A 16,300-nucleotide genomic window follows, 5' to 3' on the forward strand; every position below is an offset into this window, starting at 1 on the left:
ACCTGCTGGCCCAGAGCAAAAGGGGGCTGGTCATGCTGACTTTGACTGACAATGCTGGGGTGCAGAACTCAGCATGTCGGTATCAGTCCGCGGCTGTTTATCGATGATCGCTCCTTTCCACACGGTGGTATTGTGTCTGTGTACCTGGCCAGTGACTCCCGGCTTCCTTAAAGTGCATCAGACTCCTTACATCTCGTTGCCCATCTGATATATACAAACTAATCCCAGATGAAGTTAAACGAGTAATGAGGCTGTACGGATTGAAAAGGAACAAAACACCTGACACCAGTATCCAAGACACTAAACATCAACGAAAGGAGCAAAATCGACAAACTTTCCCATGGATTATATAAATACATATTTGAGCTCGCTGTATTTTTTTCTGGCACCCACACAAACGGAAAAATGTATCAGCTGGAAAAATTAATATGTACAAAATGGAACATTAATATCATTTTGGTTAGCAGCGTTACGTTCAACATCCTCCGATAGATATATTTGAGGCACGAAATTACTTTACTATTTATCGTTATTTTTGTATTATTCACGAAGACCGTTTAAATTACATGCACAAACTAAAACGATGATTACAGGCTATCCGGAAACGTCTTCTAAGCGATGTTTCTAAGAAGTGGGAAACGCATATACCCTTCGCTCCCTGTATGTTTGAAGACTGTCTTAGAAGATCTGGAAACCTTCAGTGATATTACAAATGTAGGCCCAATGTTCATAACAAACATTACAGGCTACAGAGAATAGAAAACAAAACAAAGATACAGACTCAGACAGAATACCTTTATTTTGCTTAAACATAATTTGATTTTTATTTTTGTAAAAAAAATATTCAATTCACTCAGTTACTTTATTGTACAGCTCATTTTCACAACATTACATTGTCTCAAAGTGCTTTATATTATCCCCACCCAAAGCCCCCAGAGAGCAAGCCAGAGGCGACAGTGGCAAGGAAAACCCCCCCTAGAAGGAAGAAACCTTGGGTGGAACCAGACTCAAAGGGGGAGCCCGTCCTCTAGGGGCCGGCAGAAGAAGTCAAATGAGGAAGATAAATACACGTTTTTTTTTCTCTAATGTTAACAAAAACCAGATAACTCTAATAAATATGATTAATAAATTGTAATAATAGTTAATATATTAATAAAGAGGTTTCTAGCACTGAGATATAACTGGTCCAGTTTAGTCCAGTTTGCTTCAGCGAGTGCAGCCGTTTCTCTCGATGTTCTCCTCCGCAGACACAAGCAGGACGAGGTGGGAGATGTGGCTCCACAAGCCTCCAAACTTCTCATGGTCCATCTGGTTAAAAGTGCCTGGCTGGTTGGAGGAAACAAAGCGGCTCTGGATGTGGTCCTGTACCTTCTCCCCCACAGCGTTCAGGCTGAGCTTTGGGTCAAGCTCCTCCACAGGAAGCAGCATGGTGAAGGCCAGGAACACCTCTTTGTACGCTGCGTTCTCGTGGAGAACAACATGAGAGGCGTTCTTCAAGAACTACATGGAATGGGTTTCCATGACCGAGTAGCTGCATCCAAGCCTTACATCACCAAGTGCAATGCAAAGCGTCAGATGCAGTGGTGTAAAGCACACTGCCACTGGACTCTAGAGAAGTGGAGACGTGTTCTCTGGAGTGATGAATCACACTTCTCTGTCAGGGCATCCAATAGATGAGTCTGGGTTTGGTAGTTGTCAGGAGAACGGTACTTGCCCGACTGTATGGTGCCAAGTGTTAAGTTTGGTGGAGAGGCGATTATGGTGTGGGGTTGTTTTTCATGGTTTGACCTTAGCCCCTTAGTTCCAGTGAAAGGAACTCATAATGCTGCAGCATTCAAAGACATTTTGGACAGCTTTGTGGGAGCAGTTTGGGGATGACCCCTTCCTGTTTCAACGTAATTGTGTACCAGTGCACAAAGCAAGGTCCATAAGGACATGGATGAGCAAGTCTGGTGTGGAGGAACTTGCCTGGCATGCAAAGAACCTTGACCTCAACCTGACAGAACACCCTTGGCATGAATTAGAGTGGAGACTGAGTGCCTGACCTCACAAATGCTCTCCTGCAAGAATGGTCAAAACCTACACTTTAAAAAGCCTTGAAGCTGTTATAGCTGCAGAAGGTGGGCCAATTCCATATCAAAGTCTATGTATTAAGAATGGGATGTCATTAACGTTCATGTGTGTGTAAAGGCAGGAAGTGATTAATTATCATTAACACACAACAATGGAATATGTCTTGTGCATTTAACCCATATGTGGCATAGCAGTGGATAGCTAATTCAGCCTGAGGAGTAGTGCTTAGGGTGGCATTTGCTGGTTGGGGATTTGAACTAGCAACCTATTCATCAAAGAACACGTCCATAACCATTAGACCACCACTACCCCCATCATGACTTTACTACTTACCTTTATTTACGGATTACTGACAAAGACAATACGATTCCATTTAAATTACATGAACGAACTAATGATGATTACAGGCTATCTGGAAACGTCTTCTATGGGGCGTTTCTAAAAGGATGGAAACATACATATAACCTCCTTCCCTGTATATCTGAAAACTGTGCCTGTTGCAAGATCTGGGAACCACCAATGGCATTTCAAATGTAGATCTATACTTCAGAACACACTGCAGGCTACACAGAAGGGAAAACAAAACAAGGATACAATTATATTTCTTTATATTTGCAAATATAATTATATTAAGAAAATCAAAGTACTAATGTCTTTAGAGGGTGTATTTACAAGTATTTTTTCCCGTGTTAAAGATGTGAACTTATGTCCTTCACTTATGTTCAGTTTTTGCAGGCAGTTCCCTGAACCACAGTGCAGATGGCCAAAGATATTCAATTAACATCCAAGGAGTAACATTCAACAGAGAAAGCAGTTTTTTTTTTCCATGAAATTCAGAGAGAAACTAATCCTTAATCATGTCAGTGATTTCAACTGTAACGTGATACAATTCAGTCCATGCAAGTTCTTATGTTTAAAAATAGTTTGACGATTCCCAATAAAGGTTTTATCTGACACATCGCTGGCAGGTTTTCAGTCAGTCTTTTTTCCATTTCACCAGATAAATCTCATCGATTAATAAAGAGGTTTCCAGAACCGAGATACAACTGGTCCAGTTTGCTTCAGCGAGTGCAGCCGTTCCTCTCGATGTCCTCCTCCGCAGACACGGGCAGGACGAGGTGGGAGATGCGGCTCCACAAGCCTCCGAACTTCTCATGGTCCATCTGGTTAAAAGTGCCTGGCTGGTTGGAGGAAACAAAGCGGCTCTGGATGTGGTCCTGTACCTTCTCCTCCACAGCGTTCAGGCTGAGCTTTGGGTCAAGCTCCTCCACAGGAAGCAGCACGGTGAAGGCCAGGAACACCTCTTTGTATGCGGCGTTCTCATGGTCGCAGTACCGGTAGAAGATGAGCGCCGACGCCGGTGGGAGGTCGTCAAACTGGTGGATTACTGCTGCCATTTGGCCTCCCTCGAAGGCGCCCGTCAGCTTCTGGTCCATGTCTAGCTTGACCTGGTCACTGTCTAGCGCCGCCCTGCTGGCGCCATCGATGTGCAGAATGGAGGCATTATCGAAGTGCGAGGAGAAGGCGGCGGCCAAGCGGTCAGCCAGGCATCGCAGTGTCTCCTTCGCCCCATAGCCTGACGTCAGGATCATGCTGACAGGCTCTGTGGGCGGGGCCAGTCTGAGGTGTCGCTGCAGGTGGATGGTGCTCCTCTTCCAAACCTCCTCCCTCTGGCTAGGAAAAGCTGATTTCACATCCACCAAAATATCACTGAAGTCCATTTCCCTCTTGCAGGTATTTGTCTTCAGTGACAAGAATGCAAGCAGAACTACGGAGAGCGTCAGGAACATCGCTGCAAAGTACTTTATCAGGTGTCCTGTTCAATCAAAACAAAACAATGAATATGAACTTCAAAATTATATGAATAAAAATTATATCAACAAGGCTCTGAATAGCTGTAAAGTGTTGTGATAAAACTACAGCTGTGTTCCCACCTTTTTTCCTCGCTTCAGCAGTCAGCCGACTTGGAAGAGCCCTGTCCGGCAGATAGGGGACCGTTGGGCTTGCCTTTAGGTAGGGTGCTTCTGAAATCTGACAATTCAGATCTCTATGGTTTGTTCGGTTTATACCTAAATGAGAAATCATGTCTCTCAAGAAGCCAACATCGCAAGGAAAATAATAGGCTGAAATTATACAATATTTTTCCACCATTTGCAAATGCACCAGTGCAAAAAGGCAGTTACCTTTCCTCCAGTCTACCTGCCGGTCTTTGTCCTTAATTCCAGGTCTTGAATGTAAGAGCGTGTTGGTCTTATGAGACGGCCGGATCTCTGCCTGATACCTGGAATCTGTAGACCTTTTTGCCAACCCTTGACATTTAAAAATACACCTTTCAGTCATCCAGTATAGCTGAATATATGAGCAAAACTGGTACTTAGACACAAATGGCAGCAAATACACAAAAACCTTATTTTAAGTAACAAAACGCTGATTTAAATCCGAAATAATGAAGTCCACGTGTCTACGATATGGCTGCATCGATTCAAATCTGCCAAAACAGCTAAAATTTAGAAGGAAACCTGCCGAAATCAGCATCACTAAACTAATCACATGACTCATATATAATTCATTTTTTTTCTTTTGTCGTTGGTTGTTTTTACAGTGCAAAATACAATGAAGTTTTATTGAAAAAAAACTAAATTTACTTCCAAATGTAGGATGCTTCAGTGCATGTTAAATAGATCTAAACTGTCCTTCTATCCATCCTGCAATGTTTATCCCGGTCAGGGTCACCGGAAGGCCTAGAGCCCATCACCTGTATCTTTTTGTGTTTTCTAGTAGATAATATATCTATATGTATACTGTATTATATGAGATACACCCCTGTAACATTTATTAAGATGGCTTAGACAAAAAAAATTGACAGAATAAAGAAAATGAAGAAAATGTAAAATTGGAAGGGGCGGCGTGGTGGTGCAGTGGTTAGCACTGTTGCCTCACACCTCTGGGACCCGGGTTCGAATCTCCTCCTGGGTCACATGTGTGTGGAGTTTGCATGTTCTCCCCATGTCGTCGTGGGGTTTCCTCCGGGTACTCCGGTTTCCCCCCACAGTCCAAAAACATGCTGAGGCTAATTGGACTTGCTAAATTGCCCGTAGGAATGCATGTAAGAGTGAATGGTGTGTGAGTGTGCCCTGCGATGGGCTGGCCCCCCATCCTGGGTTGTTCCCAGCCTCGTGCCCATTGCTTCCGGGATAGGCTCCGGACCCCCCGCGACCCAATAGGATAAGCGGTTTGGAAAATGGATGGATGGATGGATGTAAAATTGGAATTGGAATGTTTTGTATTCTTTTATAAAAGTTTTCAGAACTACAAAAGACAAAGTTACCTTTCTGCCAGTCCACCTGAAAATTCTGTTTTTCTTTAATTCCAGGCCGCGAGGGTGAGAGTGTGTCACCCCTGTCAAGAGGCAACCAGCTCTCTGTCTGATACCTGGATCCTGTAGATTGTAGGGTAGGTATGCAAGATATCTTACAAATATTTTTAAAATGAACTTCCATTATGTGAGCAATGTATAAGCTAAGGATAGTGTGTAGGTCACCTCAGAAGTGTGAATAATCAGCCAATGATGTAGCATTAACCATGAGAAATCTGCCTATGACGTGGCACTAACCATGAGTAATCAGCCAATAACATGGCATTAACCATGAATAATCTACCAATGATGTGGCATTAGCTACATTTAAACTATCAACTGAATTTCATTGCAGGTTAGTCTAACTGTATACCTTTGCATATGACAAATAAACACTTGAATGACTGAACTGTCCAGTCCATAGTAGGACTTCGCATTAGCAGCCCAGTAAAATAAAAATGCGCTAAATTACTTTGGATAAAAGAATTTGTTAAAATATTAAAGGTAAACCTTTAATGGCTATACTCAATTAAAATCAAATGCGTCATGACCCTTACATTCATAATGTTAAAATATAGTTGCTTAAAAATATCTGTATTTTGTGCCTGTCAGTGACACACAGAAAAAACAACTAACCTCTTTCTTCTGCCGGTCTTGGACGGATTGGCCTGCGCCTAAGATCATATCTTGAGTCTCCCATCGAGACGCTGTCTGTACGCTCTTCCTTTTCTGACCTCAGGTGTTCAGCAGGAGAGTCTAAGACAAAGTTAGTTGAAAATGGCAGATCAGCGCTTATCTCACAGTCGGCAATCTCACAGTAAACATAATTACCACCTTAGAGACCAAGTCTCAATAAAATCTGTACACTATGAGTTTTAAAAGCTTTAAAATGCAGGGTTGATCTGTAAGTGGTTTTAAAAAGACACTAAAAACTGCCTTTTCTCCCCACTGCCTTCAATTAATCGGTTGTCCTTACTTTTATCTTTGTAATACTTGTATTTAAATCTTTTATTTAGTTCCTTCTACGTTCATCTCCTGCATTTAATTTATTCAAAAACTTATCCAAGACATGGACCCCTGATCCAAGGAACATGGATATACTGTAATACGGCCTAATAAGTCATCGTTTATCCTTCCTCCTACATCCCGATAGGGTTACATTCTGAGAAAGATGGCACTAAAGGATGGCACTAAACTGGACACAGAAGCAAAAATCCAGATTAAAGGTTTCTATCGCAGCAGCTGCATTATTCAGCAATTTCATTATTTGCAACAGACTGAATGAGACATTAATTTACAGCATAGAGTTTGTTCACATACAAGTAAGTGAAAGTAATTAATTGTCACTGCTGACACACCACAGCGCACAACAATGAAATGTGTCCTCTGCATTTAGCCCATATGTGACATCGTGACACAGCAGGGGGCAGTTAATTTTGTGCCCGGGGAGCAGCGCTTGGGGGTGCTACCTTGCCGGCGGGTGATTCGAACCAGCAACCTTCCAATCCCTTAGGCCACCACTGCCCCTTCTTACCTTCTGCATCCATGCGGCAGTTTGAAATCTCCATAGTCATGACTTCATCATCTTCCTGATCCATCTCTTCATCCAAGCCCAGGAGCACGGTGTCTGTCCCCTCCTGTCTGTCATTTGTTATCTCCTCATCTCCAGACACAGAGGTTTTCTGCATCTTTCTAGGAGACCCTACAGAAAAACATTGATGATGCGTTAAGTACCCAAGAGCCCCATAAGGTGTTTGATGCAAGAGACTACTTTCGTTTTTTATTCCTCCCTTTCCATGCTCCTCCCACTGTTTCAGCTCTTCATAAGTCATTGTTCATACCTTCATCAGAATCAGAGCCTGTCGCAGTATTTGCTTCCTTCCTTTTACGGGAACTTGTCTGGGTTCCAGTGTCTGGGGGGACAACAAATATTGGTAAAAAAAATTATGGGGGGGAGGTTGTTCAAATTTTCTAGTTCCTGATATTTCTGGTTGATATTACAAATGGCTTTCAGAAATACAACAAAGTATCAGCTAAACTGTACTCTATTTTTCCCAACATGCAAATATTTACCAATTATTCAAGATGCACAGGAAGAAATTAATGTATTAATTATGTCCAGCAGGGACACATATATACGAATCTAAGTTGAGTTGACATTCTGTCACTTTGCAGGATATCTACGTTTGAAAGCTTATGGTATTTGGGGCTTGTATTGTCTAGTAAAACTGCACAGCGAACTGAGAAAAATTCTGTAACAACTAATTTTGGGAGTAAGAGGTAACTAAAGAATGGTTGGCTTTTTTTTGTTTAACATTACAATATTTAAAAAAAATCGGAAAACTGCAGATTAAAATACTGTTCCTACTACACTGGGGATACACAGCAGTCAGGGGGGGCTACTACGATCATTCATTACAGCCAAATACAATCTGATAAGTCGCAGCTATATTAATAATATAGCATCTGCCAAAGATATAAGAGAAAGTGGGAATAGACTGGAAAGCCATTCAATTAAGTAGCAATATCTACCGCTGTCAAGAAAAAAAGATACATAATCTTTAGGATAGAATATGTGCAAACTCAAACACATAGATCAAACTTAACCACAGTTGAGACGTCTACTGATAGAGGGACAAATAAAACACTAGGAGGACCGGCGGAGATCAAGCAGGTAGTTCAAACACTGCTAGTTAAAGTTTAGTAATTAACAGCGGGTTTATTTTCATGAATTCCCTTAACGACTAGGATTTAAAACAAACCATATTTCAAGTCTTGCGGCCTTCGTCTCCTCATTGTCGACTTTGTTTCTTTGTGGTATTTTCTGACCGTCAGTTGTTCTGGTTGACCACCAATGCATATAGTATGGAATGCAATAAAACGCTTATTGAAGTTCACACCAATAAAATTAGAACAATCTTCGCTACAGCATAAGCTAATATCGTTTATTTCCCTTCCGAAAATGACGTATGTACGGTGGCCCAGATGGCTCAACGCAATGCAAAAGCCCCAACACAAATACAAAAACCAAAGCACGCATGCAAAAGCCCCCATACAAATGCAAAAAAACCCCACAACACGCATGCAAAAGCACCAAAACAAATGATAAAGCCACAACATGAATGCAAAAGCCCCAAAACAAATGCAATTGCCTGGGCGATAAGCCCTAAAATGCTATCGTGAAAATTTCAGAGATTTCAACAATTTTGGTATTAATAAAAATATTCTTATAAATATATGCGTAGAACACCTATAGGACGATGCAGCATCCAAAGACTGGCTCATGTTTCCTGTGTAGAAACCTGGACACAGTCGACTGTGTCTGATTTCTGATGTTTCTGTAAAATGTCAATATATAACTATAATTATTCCACCAACAAAAATAAGGCGTCATAGAATAGTTCAGATAAAATTGAAAAAGGAAGTCCTTTTCTTGCTGGATTTATTAGATGTACAATAGGAACCACTTATTCATAATAAGGTGTAGTTCTGTTAATGAAATGATAAAATTATACTGCATACCCTATTAGTGTTTTCCAAGTATCTTTTCCCAGACTGCTTCTCCTGGTGACTTCATATAAAAATGTAACCTTGTATTATGTACATTCTGCTTTCTTATCTCTGAAAACCAATTTGAAAGGACCATTGAAATTACAAAGGCCCATATAAACGCGAATAATTACTTATTTGAATACTACCGATGTATATGTCTTCAAAATCAGAATCATTAACTAGCCCAAGACCGACGTCGGTGGACGTAGCTTTAGGTAAGCCGTGACACGTAAGCTTAAATGAACATTTTCCACAACATAAAAGACAATTACATGGCAACATCACGCTAGACAATCAGCATGACAAAAAATAATATTGTATGGATATATTTTGTATTATTAATATTAACGTAAAATGATAATTGCGTAGTATAAGTAAAAATTATTCTATTCTTTTTTTCCTCCAGCAGATGGCAGCAAAAACAAAGGCAGTAGCCTCGTGAATGGTTCTGTGCGGAAACATTGTCTAGACTCCCCATAGATTTTTTGAGAAAAATAAAACACAGTTACATATAACGATGCTAGCGCATTAAAATGTTAAATAATTATAACTGTCACCACAAAGATCTGCTGTCAACATTTTGTAGCAATTGCTGCATGAATATATATTTATTAAGCCTCTCTGCCTTTAATATTACTGAAGTATATTGGATTGAATGCGGTTATGCAAGTATGAAGAGAGAAGAAGACTGACAGATTGTGCTACTCAGTAAGTCTTATTTCTGAATCGGCTGTTTTAAAAACGCGACTCGTTTGTTTTAATTTATTATTTCGCATATCTGAAATCGTTTATGTAATACTACTTTACTGATGGGTATTGTAGGTCATGCCTTCTATTTCTTTATTTAATGGCATTATTTTTATAAAAAGAACCAAGACTTAACATAAAATGAAGGTTACATGAGAATTAATTAAGTATCTTAGATAAAAGATGTAGATATGGTACATGATGGGGGCGTTCTTAATTCCAGGGTAGTCTAGCCATCTGTAAAACTCCTCCCATCTTCGATTAATCTGAAGGTCCTTCCCTCGTCATACGGATCCTTCACTAACTTCATTTATGTCTCCACCGTTGATACACAGCAGAACGATTACTGAGGAACTTTCAATGAAACTTACATGAAAAGTGTCTTCCACAGCCATCTCTACCGGGATTCTCGGGACATTTTTGGATTCGTATGCAAAATACAAAATTAACGGCAGAAATTTAATTCCTCTGTCTTTCAAAGGCTAACAGCATTAACTGATACTCAGTAAACCCGCTATACTGGTGCTTCAAGATGTACAGAATGGCAAATCTGGATCTTTGCTGCATTTTGTGGTTCTCAATATTACTTTGCAATTTAGTCTCGTTAAATGAAATTGTGGACAACAAGATAAAACATTCAAATTTTGAGTTCAACGACGAGGTGAAAGAACACAATGATAAACACAATGTGACTCTTGAGGAGGAAATCGATAATCAGCAAAACATTTTAACTCAGGTATTTGATTCAGTTGTCAGTAATGTGAAGTCGAATTATTTTGTATTCGTACGCGCAGCTATTTTAGAACAATAAAAACGTGCTTTGAGTAACAAAGGCACTTTAAAAAGCTTTAAAATGTGCTTTGGCAAACATTTGAAGGCTTAGGAGCGCTTTATAAATAATGGAAGTTGTCTTTCTATGTCTTTAAATAATTGCAAGATAATGTATAAAAACAGCTTTATAGCGTAGAATTTTTCGCTATTATTGTGTCAAATTTAGAATGGATGTATCAGAAAATATATATTGACAATGTACTGAAATGTGTGGAAAATACATACGTTTTTTTTTTCCATTGTAGCTGCTGGGTGATTATGACAAAGTGAAAGCGCTTTCAGAAGGCTCTGACTGTGGGTGTAAATGTGTTGTCAGACCCCTGAGCAGGAGCGCCTGCCGGCGGATCCATGAAGGCAGCGCCGAGCCGCAGGACTTTTACACAGTGGAGACTGTGACTTCGGGGTCAGACTGCAAGTGCGCGTGCATTGCCCCGCCTTCGGCTCTGAACCCCTGCGAGGGGGACTTCAGGCTGAAGAAGCTGCAAGATGCAGGGAAAGATAATATTAAGGTAAAAGGCGTGAAAACGTGGAACACCACGCAGATTACCTTGGGAGCCTATGATATATATTTTTTCCCTCCGTTCTTGTTGCTTGGTACTTCAGTTGAACAGAATCTGAAGTTTATACATCAATTAGTGTTTTCGAGTAGGGCAATTTGTATTTTTAAATGATGTCAACATTTACGAAAGGAAAAACCTTTTTTACCAGCTCTCAACCATTATGGAATTACTGGAAGGGGCATTTTACGGAATGGATCTCTTAAAACTGCACTCAGTCACAACTAAACTAATAAATCGAATTGAAAACATAGAAAAGGTAAGTAGTTACGTCTTGTCTACTTCTTTCAGGTCAACTTTAGTTGGTTTTTATTTCAAAGCTCTAAGAAATATTTTGTCGGTCTATATTATTTTAAGATTTAATGACAGAAATACTAAAGTAAACCTACTATATGGTTATTAAACAAAGGAAGATGATCGTCTTTAGACCTATAAAATGTGAATTTATTTTCATACAAAGATAGAACATCAGATTTAACCCATTGTGAATTCCAAAATGTGCACCAAAATGAGCCTATGTTAGTTTATTGCTCTAGCTGACTCCTGTTTCCCTTTAAACCAGGCAGTATCAGAGAAATCCCAAGAGGAGAGAGTCCTTGTGAAGAGCGGCACTCACGGGCCAGCACAGGGGAAGGAGCGTCACAAGCAGGTGGCTAAGCAGAAGCCGGCGAGCCAGGCTGCACTGCCAGTAAAGGGGAACGCGACGGCAGCGAGCGGTAACAGAGAGGTAGGCTGTGTCTTGCAGCTAATGCACAGCTAACGTATACATCCTCCACTAAACTACTTCACACCCCACTGAAGGAGCTCCCTAAGAACATCAAAATCTTCATCTTTTACAGTTGCATTCATTATTATACTTTTTTTTTTACAGAGGTGGGAATATCAGGTCTAGAACATACAAATCCAGACCACAATTTTGTTTCAACTGAGTACTCTGTGACTGAAACTTTTTATACTAAACAGGTTGGTTGAAACAAAACCTTGGTCTGTATTTGTACTTTCTAGACCTGAACTTTCCACCTCTGCTTTTTGATTTGTTTTGTTAGTGAAATAGATACTATTTTGAATAGCACATTACAGTCAACTGCAATGGAAATGACTGCATAATGGTCATGGGGTTTAATTGATTGGGTTTAGGGTAATTACCGAGAAGAATGTTAACCTTTAATTTGGGTGGGAAACACGTGACACATCACTATGTCAGCGATGCTGACCTTCGTTACCCCTTGCCTGAACAAATAATGAAATATTTAAAGATGCGGCTCGATGAGTCCTTACAAGTTTTTTGTGAATAATTTATGTGGAATAGGTGCCTTTGGCAGCTACATAGTGTGCTGTGCTTCTTACCCAAGAAGTTTAGTCACGATGTGAAAAGCGCTTCATCTGAGCCAAAGTGGCTCGAATGTTCACAACATTCCCAAAAAATAAATGCTTCCCTCTGCACCCTAGAGCAGATTCAAATGAAAGAGGCTCCTGTTTATTCCGGCAAAAGCAGCGGACAGGTTAGGGACGAGAATTCAAAATGCAAACGTCGAAGGCCTGAATCGGTCTAAATGTAATAACTTAGTGTCACTTCATGAGCAACGCAGATATATGTTACGTAGATTCGTAAGCTATCCACCATTAAAACACCAGTTTAGGACAGCGTATGTTTTATTCCGCAACAGGGTAAATACGAAGAGAGACTTCCTGGAAACCAAGGATTTTCCAGACCCTTGCTAAAGAGAAGTCAACCTGAATTCCAGAAAGGAACCAAACACGATCAGGAGGAGCAGAGAAGCCCTCCACTGTCTAAGGCAGCTTCTCAGGATGTGGTCATCAGAGGTGTGACGTACTATAAATCTGACACGGGTGACAATGTGGACAGGGAGGACCAAGGTAAGTCAACTGCAGTCTCCAAGACACTGTCAGTACTTCACCTGAGACAAAATTGGCAATTTTTGGCCCATTTGATTTAGAGTATTACTAAAGTGACATGACACTATTACAGTATAATCGCCTATACCATCCATTTTCAATAACCCTTTAGGTAATCATGGATGATATGATTTAGTGTCAACCCGTGGGTCGCTACCCAAGTTTGGGTCATGGCGAGGCCTGAAAGGGTCAGGAAATGTAAGAATTGTAAAACCAGCAAGCTCTTGTTCTGATCCCCGATCAGATTTCCCAGCCCCAATCCTAGAATTGACCTATATAAACAGGTCTTAGCTCTGCTAATGCTCAGCGCAAAACTAGTGAACGCTCAACCAATCCAAGAAATGAAACCACAGATGCTTCATCCAATCAAATTTGTGCGATAGGCATAGATTGGTATAAATTGCAGATTGCATTGCGAGTTTGATCATAGTGTTAATTTAAGTGTACATTTGATATAGGGTCACAAGTGAGCTGGCATGGTACAAATTGAGTCACATGATGTAAAAAAGCTTGAGAACCATAGATCCAGTGCTTATACTAAGAAACAGGACTTAAGGTAGGATGCACAGTAAATGGCATATCATGCTTTCACAAGATACCCAAAATAATGGTAATTCAGACTCACCAGTTTATTTTCACGAGTGGCATTCATATCATAGGAGAAACATTTAAAAAGGGTTTAAAGGGTGTGAGGAACACTGTGAGGAAAATGTATCTTCTTGTGTTGCCTGGACAGCAGTGGTTGATGAGGTCGTCAGTGGTGATGGCTCTGTTGATCTGCTCATTGAAGATCAGCTCCTCAAGGAGGGTCGGGGTCTTTCCAAATTCAACAAGAAATCGAAGAAGGCAGCTGGCCAAGCAGCCCAGGTTGCTCAAACCACCCCCACCACCCAGAAACACAATATCACTGTAGCTGAGATGGAGCTCCTCACCGCCACCACCATTCCTGCCACAGCAAAGCAAATCATAAAGCAAATGACCAAAACCACGGATCCACCCATGGTGACCACTGCCAGTCCTCAGACCACTGTAGCTTCCACCACGACGAGTTCCACAGCGGCCAGTATAACATCAGCTATTCTCAACACAACCACCAGAACTGCCGCTTCCAGCGTCTCGTCACCATCTAACACAAGCGGCCCGGCAGAAAAACCTAAGTCCCGCATCAGCTGGACTGAGAGTCCAGCTGATCAAAAAATGGCTGCAGAGTCCCAGAAGAACCCTGGTAAGAATTGGCTTTCTTTATAGTGTTTGGAATTATAGACTTGCGTTAAAATCCCGTTTCAAATAATTTGTTTACATGCCCTAATTCCTTCCCTTTCAAAAGCTTCCAAAAAACCCATTAAATGGATCATACAAAGCACTGATTCATAGTCATCCGAGACAGTGTGGGAAATGATGAAGTTATTAAAATACCCTTAATAACCAACTTGGTCTTCACATCAGTGACAACCCATCATTTTCTTTGCGGCCATCTTTAACTGCTTAATAGATGCCCTTGGCCATGGGAAATATACACTAGCAGTTTATGTCATTAAAAAAACGTAATTCCCCTATTTTCCCCTTGTAATGGCAAGTTATCCAAGGAGGTAAATTGTAGTTATTTTCAACTGCACCTTCATGAATGATTTTCTGTGTTTTTTTACCCAATAGATGATGCTCTTGGTTTGCTTTGGGGCATTAATTGAGCCCCTTTTTGAACAGAGCACCATCTAGTGGGGTCAGAAAATACAGCAGATGGTTCATAAAGCTTCATTTATTCTAATGTGTGAACCAAGCTTTCTGGGCAAAACATTTGGTTGTCTCCCACATTTGCTCCATAAAGCAAACTGACCCTTTTTTGCCTGTCTTATTGCCAGGTGTATGTAAGGACACGCTGGCCACAATTGGCGATCCTGTGACACACAACATGTATGGTCATAGCGAAGGGGCGTGGATGAAAGACCCCAAGAGCAACGATGGCAGAATATATGTCACTAACTATTACCATGGAAACAACCTGCTGGAATTCAGCAACATGGAGGCGTTCAAAGAAGGTATTACACCCCTGCCATTGGCGGGCGTCAGTCTGACTATGTGAGCGAATCAGCTTCCTGGAGAACTCATGTTGTTCATTTGAATGTCCACAGGGCGCCCAACCAACTCCTACAAACTGCCTTACAACTGGATGGGCACAGGTCACGTGGTCTACAGGAAAGCTTTTTACTACAACAGGGCCTTCTCGCGTGACATCATCAAGTTCGACCTGAACCGGAGGTATGTGGCGGCGTGGACCGTACTCGACGACGCAGTGGTCGACGAGGACAACCACTGGACGGGACGCTCTGATATCAACTTCGCCGTGGACGAGAGCGGCTTGTGGGTTATATACCCAGCTATGGACGATGAAGGCTTCCACCAGGAGGTGATTGTCCTCAGCAAGCTGAATCCAGCTGACCTGAGCATGCAGAAGGAGACCTCATGGAGGACTGCCTTGAGACGGAACATCTACGGCAACTGCTTTGTGGTCTGCGGTGTCCTGTACGCCATTGACAGCTTCGATCAGATGAACGCCAACATCTCTTACGCTTTTGACACTCATACGAATACCCAAATGATTCCACGCCTTCCCTTCGTAAACAGCTACACTTACAACACGCAGGTAGACTACAACCCCAAAGAACGAGCTCTGTACTCATGGGATAACGGTCACCAGGTCACATATAGCGTAATATTCGCCTATTGAGAGAGGCAGTGGAAAAAATGCATTATAGCACTTTTTTGTAGAAAAACAACTTTTTTAAGTTATAAGTGGATTGTAGATCAGTCTGCACAGCAAAAACATTTTGTTTTGGAGATACCAATAATTTTAGCACCGTACGTTTAAATGTCTGTTATGCATATTACATTTCAAGTGTCTGCCAAAGGATGGGAAAATGGTAACCATCCACTGAGGCACAATCCAAGACAAGGTGTTTCTTACCACTCATTGTATTAGCATATTTTGTATATACTAAAATTTTGAAACGCAAGAGTGTAATAATTATTAGGTTACTGGGTATCCAGCACATTTTTCCCGAATGATGCTTTACTTTTTAGATATTTGTATGTTAAATTGCTTACACATTTTTCAATGTACTTTACAGATTTTTTTTTTTGAATATTATCAATAAAAAGTCCTTTACCATTTGGTGTTTTTTGTATATTACTACAGATACATTATTTGATAAAGAATTACTTGCTGGCCCGTGAAAGGTAGGTAAAGAATCAGTGTAATTAATGAACTGCC

General features: G+C 41.0%; 2 protein-coding genes across 2 annotated transcripts; one reads left to right on the forward strand and one right to left on the reverse strand.

The window, feature by feature from the left end:
• Nucleotides 1-2,390: 2,390 nt before the first annotated feature.
• LOC125717028 (torsin-1A-interacting protein 1-like) lies at nt 2,391-8,429 on the reverse strand. The gene is made up of 8 exons (XM_048989961.1): nt 8,191-8,429; nt 7,270-7,341; nt 6,963-7,130; nt 6,065-6,184; nt 5,402-5,512; nt 4,257-4,382; nt 4,008-4,142; nt 2,391-3,889 (listed from the first exon to the last, which is right to left on the reverse strand). The coding sequence occupies exons 1-8, from the start codon at nt 8,222-8,224 to the stop codon at nt 3,135-3,137; spliced, it is 1,521 nt and encodes a 506-aa protein (XP_048845918.1). The 5' UTR covers nt 8,225-8,429; the 3' UTR covers nt 2,391-3,134.
• Nucleotides 8,430-10,011: 1,582 nt separating this feature from the next.
• olfml2bb (olfactomedin-like 2Bb) lies at nt 10,012-16,264 on the forward strand. The gene is made up of 8 exons (XM_048989192.1): nt 10,012-10,463; nt 10,804-11,067; nt 11,267-11,374; nt 11,678-11,842; nt 12,783-12,993; nt 13,769-14,257; nt 14,892-15,068; nt 15,162-16,264. The coding sequence occupies exons 1-8, from the start codon at nt 10,260-10,262 to the stop codon at nt 15,755-15,757; spliced, it is 2,214 nt and encodes a 737-aa protein (XP_048845149.1). The 5' UTR covers nt 10,012-10,259; the 3' UTR covers nt 15,758-16,264.
• The last annotated feature ends 36 nt before the right edge of the window (nt 16,265-16,300 follow it).

The sequence above is a fragment of the Brienomyrus brachyistius genome, chromosome 21 (assembly GCF_023856365.1).
Source record: "Brienomyrus brachyistius isolate T26 chromosome 21, BBRACH_0.4, whole genome shotgun sequence".
Lineage (NCBI taxonomy): Eukaryota > Metazoa > Chordata > Actinopteri > Osteoglossiformes > Mormyridae > Brienomyrus > Brienomyrus brachyistius.